The 14,540-nt window shown below is 64.7% G+C and overlaps 1 protein-coding gene across 1 annotated transcript; it reads right to left on the bottom strand.

Annotated features, from left to right (window-relative positions):
- Positions 1-3,807: 3,807 nt before the first annotated feature.
- Positions 3,808-8,466, bottom strand: TMEM161A (transmembrane protein 161A). The gene is made up of 12 exons (XM_082495602.1): positions 8,450-8,466; positions 7,726-7,829; positions 7,559-7,639; positions 7,174-7,271; positions 6,844-7,000; positions 6,372-6,523; positions 6,223-6,283; positions 5,933-6,076; positions 5,569-5,682; positions 5,183-5,357; positions 5,009-5,105; positions 3,808-4,787 (listed from the first exon to the last, which is right to left on the bottom strand). The coding sequence occupies exons 1-12, from the start codon at positions 8,450-8,452 to the stop codon at positions 4,531-4,533; spliced, it is 1,443 nt and encodes a 480-aa protein (XP_082351728.1). The 5' UTR covers positions 8,453-8,466; the 3' UTR covers positions 3,808-4,530.
- Positions 8,467-14,540: the final 6,074 nt, after the last annotated feature.

The raw sequence follows: 14,540 nt of genomic DNA, 5'->3' as shown, positions 1-14,540 counted from the left end.
TGAGTGCCCGAGGAGTTTTGGGCACGCTGATTTGGAACGGGAGGGTGCCTGTGTGCTGGCCAAGGAGGTCCGTTGCCTTTAGCTCCGAGAAAGGAGACAAGTCTAACAGGAATATTCTCTAGTCCTTCTTTTCTTTAGAACTTCTTTACTACCCCAAATTCCCCAGTTTTTTCATCATCATCATCTTCTCAAATTCCTTGCTTGGATTTTCAAGTCATGTTTCTCGTTGTTCCTTAGCATGGTACTGCCAAATATTAATTTGTGCTTTTTTTTTTTTTCTTGCCTGCTGTCCCTCCCTCCCTCCCTGCTCCTGCACCTTCAGTCCCGCACTAGCACTTCCAGAAAATCAGGTCCAATGAAACGCATCCAAAATGACAAAACTGCAGCTTTCTGCCCAAACAGCCCAACTACGCTTCCCGCGCACGGGCAGGGATGCTTGGAGGGGGGCAAGAAGTTAAAGGCACTAGATGGTGGGGCAGAAGGTGGGGTTTGGTTGTTGGGGTTTTTTTTTTTTTTGGAAAGGTTCTTGAACTACTTGTCCAGCCTAGTGCCTTTGCTTCTCCTAACGCCTTTCCTTCCCAAGCTGTGAAATGCTGCTGCTTCTTGTCCTTTCCTCTTTCGGTACCTCCCCGCGATGCCCACTTGCTCTGTGGACGTGGCTCGGGGAGAGCTTGTCCATCTGGGAGGCTCGAGGGTCAGCCAGGGAACTCATTATGTGAGAGGTGGGATCTGAACTGGCTTCTTGCGAACCCCTTTTTGCCCTGCGTGCTCCGTGCAGACCTCTGCCGGTTCCCTGGGAAGGCAGAGCCGCTGAAGAGCCGGCTGGTGGTTGGCAGGGTCGTGGTGGAAGGATCAGGAGAGGAGTCACAGCCTCCTGAGGCACGAAGTCACTGAACGCCGCGGGGTGGGTGGTGTGGTGTAGCATCGGTACTCTGTGGAAGCCCTCCGAAAGCAGTTTCGTGGAAAAATAATGGTACTTGTGTTAACTTCTTACCGCCTTCTGTATAGAAGGACTCGAGCACTATCGTCTTCACCCTCTGGTGGCTTTAACACAAAAGCAGATTGAGGCATGAAAAGAAACTTTGAGCAGAAAGGCAGTGGTAACCCCAAGCGAGTCTGGTGCCGGTCCCGGGCGGGCAGGAGGAGGAGGAGGAGGAGGAGGAAACACGGTGGGATACTTCCCACACCATTTCCCCAGCACCTGGCTGGGCACATGGGCTCTGCGGAGAGCTGGGGCGCAGGCACGGACCCCCCCTGCCTGGACCGGGCCAGAGGAGGAGATGGCCTTCCTACAAACCAGCCTTTTTTGTTTGTTTGTTTGTTTTTTAATTGTAGGGGCTGATTCCTCCCGCTGCCCCCATCTCCCCCTTAAACGCCGTGTGTTGCGGGGTTTCCCGGCACCGCTCGCTGCCTGTGTGGTCTATGCATATATTAGCACAAACACTGTTTAAATGCCTTTTGTCAAGACGTGTCCTCACCATCAATGTGTGCGCGCGCGCGTGTGTGTGTGTGTGTGTCATTTTTGACTGCTTTTCTTGGATCTGGAGTTCTATTTTATTGCAGTGAAGACACTTTGTTATATAATGTTTATATATTTTAAGATTTGTGCCAAGAGAGGATGTATATTTAATAAAAAATTATAGTTGACTTTGCAGGCTCTCTGAGGGTGTCTCCTGTCACGCGTTACTCCTCAGAGAGAGGGACCTGGCACGTCTGGGTGGATTATCGAGGGACTAAACATGGGGGTGTCTTAGGGGGGAGGCTGTGGCTGGGGGTGCCTCTTGTGGGGCCGGCAGTGCCCCCAACGGCGCAGTTCTCCCGTGCATGGGATGCCCTATGGAGCGCCCGGGTCGGTGTTTCGGGTTTTGCATGGAAGTTGGGAGAAGCTTGAAGGAAGGAAAGCAACTCCGGAGATGGTTCAAAAACCTGTGGTTCCTCCCGAGGAGACCTGCGCTGTCCCTGTCCCCAGCGCCGCAGTGTGGGACGGGGACGGGTGTGCGATGGCAGCAGGTGGCACTGTCGGCTTAGGCACAGCCCGGCAGCTTCCCCGAAGTTGGGGACCCCCGGCTGCTGCTCAGCCCTGCGCAGCTCTTGGGGCTTTCGGGGATTTCGCCTGCGTTTCGTGTCCAGTGTGGACGTGACCCCGCGATGCCCCACAGGGTAGGAAGGTCTCAGCAGCGAGGACGGGTCCGGCCCTCCCGGAGTAACCTCAACCTCCCGGTAGCCCACTGCTGCTCTCTGCGAGCCGGGGCAGAGCGGAGGGCCTGGGTGTACCCCGAGGGAAACAGCCCCAGAGGCTGAGACTCACACCAAACCTGCGGCAGAGCTGGAGAACAGTCCGGATCCACCTCCGGCCGCCCCCGGACTCCACCGGCTGAGGGTGACATCCCTGCGCGCAGGCGAGCATCCGCGTGGCTTGGTTTGGGCTGCCCAGCCGCCCAGAGAGCCGCGACTGGGAATTTCCCTCCGCTCCCAGCAGGAACAGCTCCGCGGGATGCAGGCAGGGAGGATGGGAAGAGCATCTCATTCTGCATGGAAGCGGGGTGGGAAGGCAGGGCTCACGGCTCCCCTCCCCGCCGGGGTGTGAAGGAAGACCTCCGGGAGCTGCTGCCACTCCAGCCCTCTCCCCAGCCTGGGGTTTCTGGCCAAGCGTGGCTCGGTGGCCACCGAAGGTAGGTGTGCAGCAGGGGCGACGTGAGGCCACATCTGGGTGACAGCAGGGACTCCCGGTGTCAGTCTGAGTCCTGGTGCCAGCGGAGCAGCAATGAAACCTCTTGTTGTCCGCCGGGAGCCTGAGCGCGGCCCTCGGCAGCCCCATACCCCGCTCTAAACACAGCGACGCTACCAAGAGTAAAAAATAATTCCGGGGAGAGGAAGATGGGGGGGCTCCTTCATTTTATTTGATGTGGCCCAATTTCAGTGCCGGCGGATGTGTCTCCTGCTCTCGGCTAGTCTATCAGTCATTGTCCCCGCCGGAGAGGGTCACGTCTGGGCACATCTCGGGGGAGGAACTGTCTGCATGTCTGAATGCAGCACAACCCCAGGCCCTAGCAACCCTCCTCCTGCCGCCGCGGCGGCCCCGCCAGCTCGGCCCCCGCCTGCTTCCTCCCCACGCTTAAGGAAAATTAGATAAATGAGCCATCGAGGCAGTGGGACTAGCTTTTAGTGGGACGGCGCAGGCTGGAACAAGTCCCTCCGCATCCCGGCCCTGGGGGGGGAAAATCACTTCTTCCTTGCACCTTTCCACCCACGTCTTTGGGGACAGCGCTGCCGGAGCCAAATCCCTCCCAGCCCTGCACTGGTTAATGGTGCTGCTCTGATTTCTAAAGGGGAATTTCCCCATAATTTTTTTTTTTTTTTTTTTTGGCAAAAAGGCTTTTATCGTGGCTGCAGGTTGGGCACTCAGGAACAAGGCGGAGGAGGGCCGTCCGGATTAGCCCCGTTAACACCGGGCAAAGGGCCGTCGTCTCATCCCGGCCCTTAGCGAGAGGGAATTAAGACCATTACAAGGCTATCAAATAGGATCAGAGCCCCTCTCCCTTTCTCCCAGCAGCCCAGACCTGCTAATCCTTTTTCACGCAGCTGGACCAGCACCCACGGGGCGGTGGGGAAGAGCTGGGCTGCGCTGGACGGGGGGCCCTGTACCCCATCGTCCCCCCGCCATGGGGCTGAGCGACGCAGCACCAGCCCCGCTGCCATCCCCGTGCCGAGGGAAGGGAGGGCACTGAGCGGGGCTGCGACGGGGTGAACGTCGGGTCTCCTCGAGCGCTCGGCATCTTCCCGTGGCTGCGGTAACGCTTTGCTGCCCGCCCGCCCGAAGGCAGCTGCCGTGGGATGCCCTGTCCTGTCCCCGGGGGCTTTCGGGGCCACCAAGCGCAAACAAATCGGCAGCTTTTCGGTGTGGCAAACCAACTCTGGGTTACTTATTTATTTCTAAAACAGCCGCCGGGCTGCTGGGCCCGAGGACTTCACAGCAAGCAGAGGGCTGACCCCCAAAGAGCTCCGACCCTACAAAAATACGCACACCCTCAGCCGGCGGAGGCAAACCGCGAGGCAGAGCGAGCCCCCAACGTCTGTGCTGTTTGGGGTCTCCCAGCCTGGCGGTGAGGTCTCCGCCACGCAGGGGCGATCCCCGCCGAGTCCTCGCCCCAGCACGGACCGCCCGGGGCTGGCAGGAGCTGCTGCCCTCCACGAAAACCCGGTGGCACAGTGTCCCCGTGTCGGGGCAGAGCAAACCCGGCTGCGGGGCTCTGGCTCCTCCATCGCTGCACGGTGCTGGGAAGGGGAAGAGGGGCTGGAGGGATGCAGCCCGGAGCAGCGGCGGGGCGAGAGCAGGCACGGTGGTGATGGGCGGCAGGAACAGGCGGTGCCGGCGCTGGCCCAGATGCGTAAAACCCGTCATGCCGAGAGCTGGTGGCAGAAACATCCCCACGTGTGTGTCCACATGTGCCACCAGCACATAAAAAGGGGGAAACCAGCCAAGGTAGGAGCAAGGGGAACAGCAGCCGCGCACATCCCAGTTCCCCCCAGTCAGGAGGCTGCCAGGTACTGGTGGAAGTAGAGACCGAAGAGGCTGGTGACGACCTGGCAGGCGGCCACCCACCAGGTGAGGAAGGCGAAGAGTCCGCGGAAGAAGAGGGGGGTGAAGACGCCGCCCAAGACGCCCGTGATCTGCTCCACCGCGGCACGCACGTCCTCCCCATCCTCACCACCGGGACGTGGCGGTGCCGCCGTCGCTGCTGGAGGGAGGGGAGAGGGCTCCGGGTACAGCCCCCACGAGTGGTGCCCTGCGTGACAGAGGGGACAGGTCCATGGGGGTCGGTCCCCGCGCTGCAGCCCCATCCCCGTGCTACAGACGTGCTGGGGGCTGAGTCCCAGCACGCTCGATGCATGCATTAGGTTCACGCCAATTGCAATTGGATGCCGATGGCTTGATGATGACTTGCGGGTCTGATCCTGCCCCTCCTGAGCCCCCGTGTCCCCGGCGTTCCCCCTGCCACCTCCTTACCCAGCGTCTTGAGGAGCAGTGTGCAGTGGAGGGTGAGGATGATGGGTCCCAGGTACTGCAGGCTGACCACGGAGACGTAGCAGTAAATCCTCGTGATCTGTGGGCACCGGGGATCAGCAGGAGGCCGGCGGCCGCGCTGGGACCCCCGCTCCCCCCCAGCTCCCGCACCCGGACCTTGCGCTGGATCTCCAGCACGGCGATGCGCCCGGCTTCCTTCCTCATCTGCTCCACCCAGCGCTCGGCCAGGCCCAGGTACGCCTGGAGGTGGTGGCGGGTGACGACCAGGCGCAACAGGCAGAGGCCGACGATGGTCCAGAGGCGCGCAGTGTTGTAGGCAGAGTCCGACATGCTGGGTGGGGCAAGAGGAGGGGGCGGTCAGGGACATCCCGGGGTTCCCAAACCCCCCACACCCCAGAGGATGGCTGATGGGAGAGGTGGTGGTGGGAAGGATGGGCGGGCTACTGGTGGTGGAGGAGGTGGACTGGTGCACCTGTGCCTCAGTTTCCCCTCGAGCGAGGATGCTGGGGCTCAGTCGGACCCGCTGCCGGTGCCCCACTTACATCTGCACCGTCTGCTTGCCCATGGGCGCGTGGAGCAGGAAATCCCGGGAGATGGGCTTGATCCACATCACCACCACCAGGACGGGCGCCAGGAAACTCACGTGGAGCAGGACCCTGCGGTGGAGCTGTTAGAGACACCCCACCCCCCCTCCTTGCAGCCAAGTGCCCCGTTCTCTCCCCTCCCCGCATCCCCCCATCCCTCCGCGGGCAGGGACCGGTCCTCACCCCCACCCCCTCCACCCTCTCCCACCACCAAACCTCCTGGCCACCCTGCAGCCGCAGAGCCGGAGGGGGGGTCCCAGTCCCCCCGAGATACCAGCACCGACCCCCTCGCCTCCTTCCCCGCCCGCGGGTTTCACCCAACTGGGTCAGGGGCTTGTCGGCCGCCATCCGGAGCGCGTCGAGGTGCGTCTGGGCCAGGCGCAGCCCCGGGAAGGTCAGGCAGGCGCCCAGGAAGGAGCACAGGGCCACCAACCCCAGCTTGAAGGCCAGTTTGGCGAGGGGCAGCCTGCGGAGAGAGAAGGCAGTGTGGGGGGGGACGACAGACAGGTCGGCCCTGTCCCCGGTGAGCCCCAGAGGTGTTCCCACCCCAGACTTCCAAAAAACCTCCCCAAAACCCCCTTTCCCTCCCTGCCTGCCCCACCACCAACTCACGTCCACTCCCAGCCCCGCTGCTTCAGGATGCTCTCCAGGCTGCTGCTGACGCCGGCCAGCCCTGCGGGGAGCGCCCCCCCGTGAGCGGGGTGCCCGCAGCCCCCGGGGACCACCTGCCCACCCACCTCTCCCCATCCCTTGTCACCCACCGGGCTCGAGGCCGAACTCCAGGTAGTCCTCACGGATGACCAGGGCCACCATGGCGAGGAGGAGGAAGAAGAAGGCGAAGGTGAGGCAGACGGAGCGCTCGCCCCCCTCCTCCGAGCGAAAGTAATGGCGCATCACCATGAAGAAAACCTTGCTGCGGGCGAGGGGCGGCCGTCAAGGAAACCGGGGGCTTCGGGCCCCCCCCCAACACCAGCAGGACCCCCCCTGCTCATTAGCGCATCGTAAAACATCTGCATCGTTTGGCCGCCACCACCTTCTCCGCGGGGAAGGCTCTCATTAGGCACCTTTACAGCTCATCAGCGAGCGGTTTATAAACCCGTACATTTAAATTTTCCACCTCAACTGGCTTTTAACGGGGAAAACCCAAAGACGGTGGGTTCCTTCTCCCGCCCCGCGGCAGCCTGGACCCGGCGGGCGGCAGCAATCGCACCCCGAAAGCCGGCAGAAGGATACACGGAGAAGACGACTGTCAGCAGGCACCAGAGCACCCCGATGTTCGTCTCCTTCTGGGGGTCCGCCAGGCAGTAGTAGCCCTCGGTGAAGACGTACACGGCGGTGGAGTAGACGGCAAAATCCACGAACCACTGGTAGTCCAGGAAATAACGCAGCACTGGTGGGACAGAGGGACACGTCACCGCGCTGCGGGGAGCCGCAGGGGGGGCCTGGGCATGGCCGAGGGTCCCGGGCGGTGCTGGGTGCCGGGACACCGGGGTCCTGCGTGCAGAGGGAGCGGTGGGTGCACGGGAAGGGTGCTGGGGCTGGCGCTGGGGGGGGGGGGGTTACCGAGAGCATCAACGGCGGTGATGGGGCTGGTGTCCAGGCGGAGGTCGATGTCGCGGGGCACGGAGAGGGGTTTGTCATCTGTCACACCGTTCATCCTCCTGCAAGGGAAACCCGGGCTCGGGACGGCGGGCAACGAGCCGGCTCGGCCCTTGGGCGTGACACCGTGGGACGGTGCCGAAAGTCCCTCGCGTGGCGGCACGTCCCCAGCGTGGGGACTCCTCATCACCGGCCCCGGCGCCGAGCCCGGCTGCAGGCTGTCAGTGCCGCGGGTCCCCAGGGGCGTCCCGCAGCACGCCGGGACCGCTTCCATTAGCCCCAAACCACAACAATTTCTCGTTTTACGCCCCTCTTGGCCACCGGAGCCGCGGGCGCGAGCGGAGCTGACCTGTCCCGCTTGGCCTTGGGGCGCTGCTTGCCCGCCAGCGCGCAGAGCTCCTCGTCCGAGGGGTGCTTGTAGCGGAGCAGGCTGGAAGGGAGCAGACGGGGGTCAGCGGCGCCGGGTGTCCCCGAGACCCCCCGGGGACGAGCGGGAGGGACGGGCCAGGTGCGTACCTGCCGTTGCAGAGCAGCCAGCGAGCGAAGGAGCAGTGCGGGGCCATCTTCTGCATGACGCTGGCCGCCAGCAGGCTCACCACCACCTGCACCCCCATCACCGCCTGCGCCGGGGACACCCTCAGGGGTCCACCCTGGCACCCCCAGAGCCCGGGGAGGGGGGACGGACAAGGGGGTGCCCCCCAACCAGCCTGCAGTGCCGGGGCTGTCTGCTTCCCCCTGCCCCCGTCCCTGCTATGGGACACCCCGGGCATGCACATCCCCCCCCCCCTGCCCTGGGCATGCAGCACCCCCCGAGCATGGCACCCCCCGGGCATGTACCCCCCCCCCGGGGACGTAACACCCCCTGGGCACGCACATACACCCCCCCCTCCCCAAGGCATGTGTACCCCCCCCCGGGGATGCAGCACCCCCCGGGAATGTCCCCCCCCCGGGCAAGGCACCCCCTGGGCATCTACCCCACGGACACGTACCCCCCCGGGGATGCAGCACCCCCGGGCATGATACCCCCGGGCACGCACCCCCTGGGCATGTACCCCCCCGGGCATGCACCCCCCCCCCCCCCGGGCATGACCGACCCCCGCCCGGGCATGCACCCCCCGGACATTAACTCCCCCCCCGGGCAGGCACCCCCCGCAGCCATGCCCGCCCCCCGCACACCCTGTATATGCAGCCCCCCGCCCCCGGCAGCCCCCCCCCGGGCAGCGCCCCCGGCAGCGCTCACCATGCCGGGGTCAGTGCAAAGGCGGCCGCAGGAAGCCTGCCCGCCACCACCGCCCCCCCCTCCGCCGGCCAATCCGCTGCCGTCTTCCCTCTGATTGGCAGCTTCTCCACCAATGGAGAGGCGGATCCGGACGGGGGCGGGCTCTCCGCGACGCCCGGTTCCGCGGGCGCTGCCTCTTGGGAGCTGTGGTCCCCGCGCGGCCCCGGGGGTGGCGGGTTCGAGCCCCGGCCGCGCTGTGCGGAACGGCCGCCCGGCCCCGGCAGCGGCTGCGGGGATGTATATAAATTAAATCATATATATGTGTATGCTTGCACCCTCTATGTGCATATGTGCACACGCGTGGGTGTGCATCTGCACCTGAAGGGCCCCTTCGGGCTGAGGCTCTGCGATACCCATCCCTGCACGCCGTCTCCAGGCACGGAATTTGGGGGCGCAAAGGAGGGCACAGGGGTTTGGGCAGTGGTGGCTCAATCCCTGTGGCCTCACCGTCCTCCTTCGCCCTCGGCCTGGGGCTGGCTGAGCTGGGACCTTCCCCTCCCCGGTGCCCTCCATGGAGCAACGGTGCCCCGGGGCCGGCTGTAACCGTCCTGCCGACCGCATCCCTTCGCCCACGTCTTCCTTGTGAGATAAATGGGCTCCTCTCCTGCATTTATCCCCCCTGTTGCTGCCCGACTGTGCCTCCCTGAGAGCGCTGGAGGAGCCGGAGGTGGCCGAGGTCAGGGCAGAGCCCGCTGGGTGCAGCTCGTCCCGGCTGGCGGTGGGTAAGGGGCTTCAGTGCCCACCACGGTGCCAGCGCCTGCGTCACGGCGGGGGTCTGCGGGCATTGCCGCTGAGCTCGGGGATATTTAGGGCTGTGACAGCCCTGCCCTGCAGGGAGCACCCGCTCGCCCTGTCCGGGGGGGCCTCCGCAGGTGCTGGTGGGTGCCCCTGGTCCAGGCAGGGTGCTGGTGGCCCCGAGGGGTTGCCATGGATATCGATCTCCCAGGCGACGGGATGCGCTTCCCACTAGATGTCGCTTCCGCCCGTGCCCCGAGCATCCCCCGTGGGTTGGGGTACCCAGGCTGGGGGGGTACCCGGGGGGGGCAACCCCCAACACCCCCACGGCAGCCTGGGCATGCAGCCCCCAGTGTACCCCCCATGCCAGCCTTGGCCAGGAGCCGAACAACCCCACTGCTGGCGGGGGGGAGAATTCGGGGGCTGTGATGCGAAAAAAAAAGCCCTGGCATGCCCCCAGTGGCCCAATCCTGGCTGCCAGGAGCCCCCGGCTGTGCGCCGAGCCAGGGTCGGGGGAATCCGCCTGCTCCATCACCTTTGCCGGCCGGGCACAGCCCACGTCCTGGCCCCCCCCAGAACCCCCAGACCCCCCCCAGCCCTTGCACTGGGGCGCAGCACTGGCCGCAGAGTCTGCACAAACCGGTGGCTGCGCAGCTCTGGAACGAATGCAGGGCCCCAGGACCCTCGCAGCCCCCACGGCGTCGGCTTTCAGCTCCGCCGAGACACAAAAAAAAAGGAGGGAAAGGTGGAAGATGGATGCTCGGAGCAGCCCCAGCCCGGCTGCCCTCCCCCAGGACACAAAAGCCCCTTTGAGGACTGATTTTACACCGCTCCTGCCGGGATGCCCGAATTAGCATCAGCAAAAAGAGAGCTGCCGCGACGGGCGGCTGTCGGTGCTGCTGTAAAATTGTCGAATTAACGGGGGTCCCACGCCTGGTGAGGGGGTGCCAGGCCCGGCACGGTCCCCGTATGCACCCCGTGTGTTCCCTCGAAGGGCTGAGACTTGGCAGCCCCGCAGCGCCCGCCGAGCCGGAGCTGATCCCTGGACAACCGATCTCCCGCCGGTCCTGCCACCGGAGGACCCCATGGGCAGCGTGACCGGGGACGGGCTCAGGGACTTTCCGCCTCCGGAGGGTGCTGGGGGCAGCTGGCGGGCCGGGAGCCGGTCTGTGCCCGTTCCCCCCACAGAAGTTTCCCATTTTTGCACAAAGACGGCGGCAGCGGCGGGCATTGTCCGGGCTGCATCGCATTACCCAGGGCTCCCAGAGAAATCACTTGTATTTCACGCTCCATTGAGCAGCTGCCTGTATATATTTTCTGTGTTGCACTTTTAGCATGACAAAAGGAGAGGGCCTGTGAACTCCTTGCTCTTCAGACCTCTCCGACACGTCCCCTGAGCGGAGCCCCCCTCGGTTAGCATAACAAACTGCCACGCTCCCTCCGACGTGCTCCGGCTCCCTCCCAGCCCTTTCCCCGGGGTAATTTAATGTATAGCTCAATATTTGGGCGTCTGGGTCGCTGGCGGTGGCGGGCGAGCGCGTGCTGGGGGGGTCCGGAGGCAGGGATTTCGGCGAGGACGTCCTTCTAACGCGTCTGCAGGAGAGCCAGCCCGGCCCCACGTCACCCACGCTGGGTTTAACCCGTCACCAGAACCACTGGTGGGACCCCACAGCCCTCCCTGGGGAGGGCGCTGAGCCCCGGCAGCCACGGCCGGACCCGGCACCGGCACCAGCTCCGCGGCGCCGGCGTCCTAATGCCGAGCGAGCAACCGGAGTCACCAACCTCTGCGGTGACACTGTGCGTCGTCCCCCGTCTGCTCCTGGAGCTGCAGATCTCCAGGCGCTGGTTTTGCCTTGAAATTTGACTTAAAGGCAGAAAAATGGGGGCTGCAGGGCTGGAGGGAGGCTCAGGTCCCGCGGCAGCAGCCGGGGCTGGAGGAACCAGTCAGTGCACTGGGAGCTGGTGGTGTTGGCTGGGTGTTTGTCCCTCCCGCGTCCCCCTTTGCGCAACCTGTCCCACCCGTCCCCCCACCAGGGCCACCCCCGGGGAGCCCCGGGGACCGGCAAAGTGGGGCCAGACCCAGTTCTCCGGTCTGGGGTGGAAACGAGGAGAGGAAGAAGGAGCGAGGGTGAGCTGAGACGTGCCCGTCCCCACACCGGGGGGGCTGCTCCTGCCTCCCCCCCCACCCACCCAAAAGGGACAGGACGTTGTCCGTTCTGGGGCTGGGGCCGCCTTGGGGCACCCGTCACCTCCCGCCGTGGGGAAGGAGAGGGCTGACGAGATAAAAGCTCGACCCGTTGGGAAGGGAACGCACCCCCGACACCGGGTCTCGCAGGGATTCGGGGTGTCCTGCAAGAAAAAGGGGCAAAATCCTGTTCAAACCCCAGCGGCGCGAGGGAGACCAGGCTGCGACACGGCTCGGGGCTTTCAACGCCTTTAATGCGCGTGAGGTTTTTTTCCCTTTCGTCTCGTCGAGCTGCAGACCTCGTCCTCCCGACGCCTCGGCCTCGGCGGCGGCAGCTCCGCATCCCTCCAACTTCACGGGATGTCATCTCGCCGCCCGTGCACCCCATCCGGCACCGAGCTGTGCGAGGGAGACCCCCTGGGTTGGACCCCCCCCCCCCGGGCATGTCCGGCTTCAGCCGTGGCTTTTCTCCAGCCTTTCTTGGTCACCCGGACCCCACAGCGTCCGCTCCTGTCACCTGTTAATGGGAGAAACTGGTGTGAGCCCAGTCCCAGCCTGGTGAGAGCCGGGGCCGAGCCCCACCGCGTGTCACCACCGTCCCAACCCCCACCGAGTAGTTTCTGCCGTCCCTACAGCCGCAGTCCCCATCCTGCCGTGTACCCCGGCACATTCCCAATGGGGTCCGGCAGTGGGGACGGGCAGGAATTTGGGGTCAGCGGGTGTTTAAGTGGCTGGTGACCCCCTGGGACACCTTGAAATAGGGCAGGTGACAGCGGGAGCGGGAAAAAACACATCGCTGCTGGTGTCTAATGGGGAGGAGGGCTCCCAGCTGGGCGGGAGAGGGGGTTGTGTCCCGCGAAACTCATGCAAGACCTTTAAGGTGATGCTCCCAACGTGGTGAGTGCCGTGGGGGTGACCTGAGCGCTGCTGTGGGGTTCATGGGGTCCCCACCTCCCGCCCCGTTCCCGCGGGCTGCTCCAAAAAACCCTCACCGAGAGCTGCGCTTCGTGCTGGGTCTCTTGCGAACAGGCTGACGCTCACGCCGTCCCCGGGGCGTGCGGTGGCACCTCTTCACTCGTGTCCTTCTTGCTGCCGGTCACTTGGGGGGAGGGGGGGGGATCCTAATGCCCCGACCGTGGGGGGCAGTCAGCAAAGCCCCCGGTGCGCCTGCAGACAAACATACGGGGCATTCGCTGCCGCCTGCACTGGGGCGGCCACACCACGTCACCGCGCACGCACCCTTCCCCTAATTCCAGTCTCCTCCTGCATTTCCCCCCCCCCCCCCCCCCCCAAACTTTCCCTTGCGCGGGGCCTGAGCCCAAATTTCCTCATTAATCAGCCGGTCGGGGCATCCTTGTGCTCTCCCTTCACGTTCAGCCTTCGGCGCTGCTTTACGGGGGGCTAAAGCTGCGCTGGACAAGCGCCGCGCGGTGTAAATCCCTGCGAAGGGCCTGTTCTTGCTGCCCCCCCCCCCCCTCGCCCCGATGCCCCGCGGGGGCTCTGCCGGCTCTGGGGTTGGGGTCCATCGCTGTGGGGTGGGGGGAGACCCTCCCTGCCCCCAGCCCCTCCGACCCGGAGCCCAGCGATGCTCCCAGGGATGCACAAGGGGCCACGCATCCATCCCCCCCCCCCCAACCTCCCCGACGCTGCCCCGCGCGCGTGGGTGCCCCCGCAGGGCCGGGGAAGGCGTCAGCGCGTTCGCACGTGCTGGGATCGCCCGATGCTTCAGCACGAATATTGCGCTTGGAAAAAACCTCCTCCCGTCTCAAAGCATCCTTGTCCGGGGGATGCGGATGCCGCGGGTCCCCCTCTCCGGGGGCAGCGGTGTTGCTTCCCCAGAGTTTGGGGTTCACAGGAGCACTCGTTCTGCCTCTCTACAGCCGAGGGGGTCCCCGTCTCCCCCCCCCTCCCCTATCTCGTGGGGTGAGAGCACTCGAGTGGAGGATCCGTGCGGCGCCGGGCGGGGGGACGGCCGGGACCGGGACGAGGATCTCCGCAGCTCACCCAGTGCGATGGGAACGGGAAGGGCTCGATCCCGCTGCCGCACGCAGTGGGGGTTTAATTCATAAACCAAGGTGTGTTTTGGGCAGGAAAACCCGTATTTCGCGTTTATCGAAACGCTCAGCCGATTTTTCTTCTCCCTAATGAATTGACCGAGCCCTGCGGCTTATGGGGCACAAAGCCTGTTCGGATGTTCCCCCCCCACCCCCCCAACATTTGTTGAGGCGCCGCAAGAGCCGCTGGCATCTTCTCCCCGCTCCGACCCGGGGGTGAGACACGAGCGACTCCCGGGGAGCCCCGAGGCAATTTTCTGGCCCAAACCTGAGTTTGTGGCTCAGCACCACTGGGGCAACTGCCTGCGGAAGGGGGGGGGGAGGGGAATATAACCCCCGTGAGACGCGGCTGTGATGTGGGAATTGGGGTGCCGGAGGGGGGGGTCAGCACTCCCTCCTCCCCCGCCTGCCCTGCCCTCGCCAGGCTGGGAACAGCTTGAGTGTCCGGGCAGGGAATTCATTTAAATAAATTTCCGTAGGGATTAATTTCGCCCGGTCCCCAGCAGCGTGGCGGAGGCGAGCGTGAGCGTGTTTTGGGGGAGCTGGAGGGAGGAGGAGGATGGAGGGGGGGGGCATCTTCCTCTCCCCGCAGCCCCATCCGCCCTCACTGCCCTTCATCCCTTCGTCTCCACCTCCGGGAAGGTTTTGAGCCCATCGGGAAGGTTTTGAGCCCATCCTCACCCCTGCAGGAGCCCGGCCGGGTGGTGCCGGAGGCGCTGGTCCCAAGCAGGGGGGACCATCCCGTGCAAATCATCCGGTGCCCCCAAAGTTTCAAAACTTTCCAAGCAGAGCTACAGCGAGCCACGAGTCGGCGTCGGGTGACCCGAAATACCATCAGGGAGGGAGATGTGGGCTGCGCAAGGAAGCAAATCCGCAGGATTTGCCATGATTGAAAGCGCTCGGATGCCCCCCCCCCCCATCCCCTCCCTGTCCCAGCGTGGGGTTTGCCCTGCAGATGCCCGACCTGGATCCTTCTGCACCAAAAACCCCCCTTTGGCTTTTCGGAGCTCCCCGAGCAGCGCACAAACCCACGGCGGGTCGGGAGGAGGAGGAGGGACGTAGCGGGGGCTCCTCCATC

This window comes from Vanellus vanellus, assembly GCF_965231255.1.
Source record: "Vanellus vanellus genome assembly, chromosome: 25".
Taxonomy (NCBI): domain Eukaryota; kingdom Metazoa; phylum Chordata; class Aves; order Charadriiformes; family Charadriidae; genus Vanellus; species Vanellus vanellus.
This window is presented reverse-complemented; position numbering and strand designations above follow the sequence as displayed.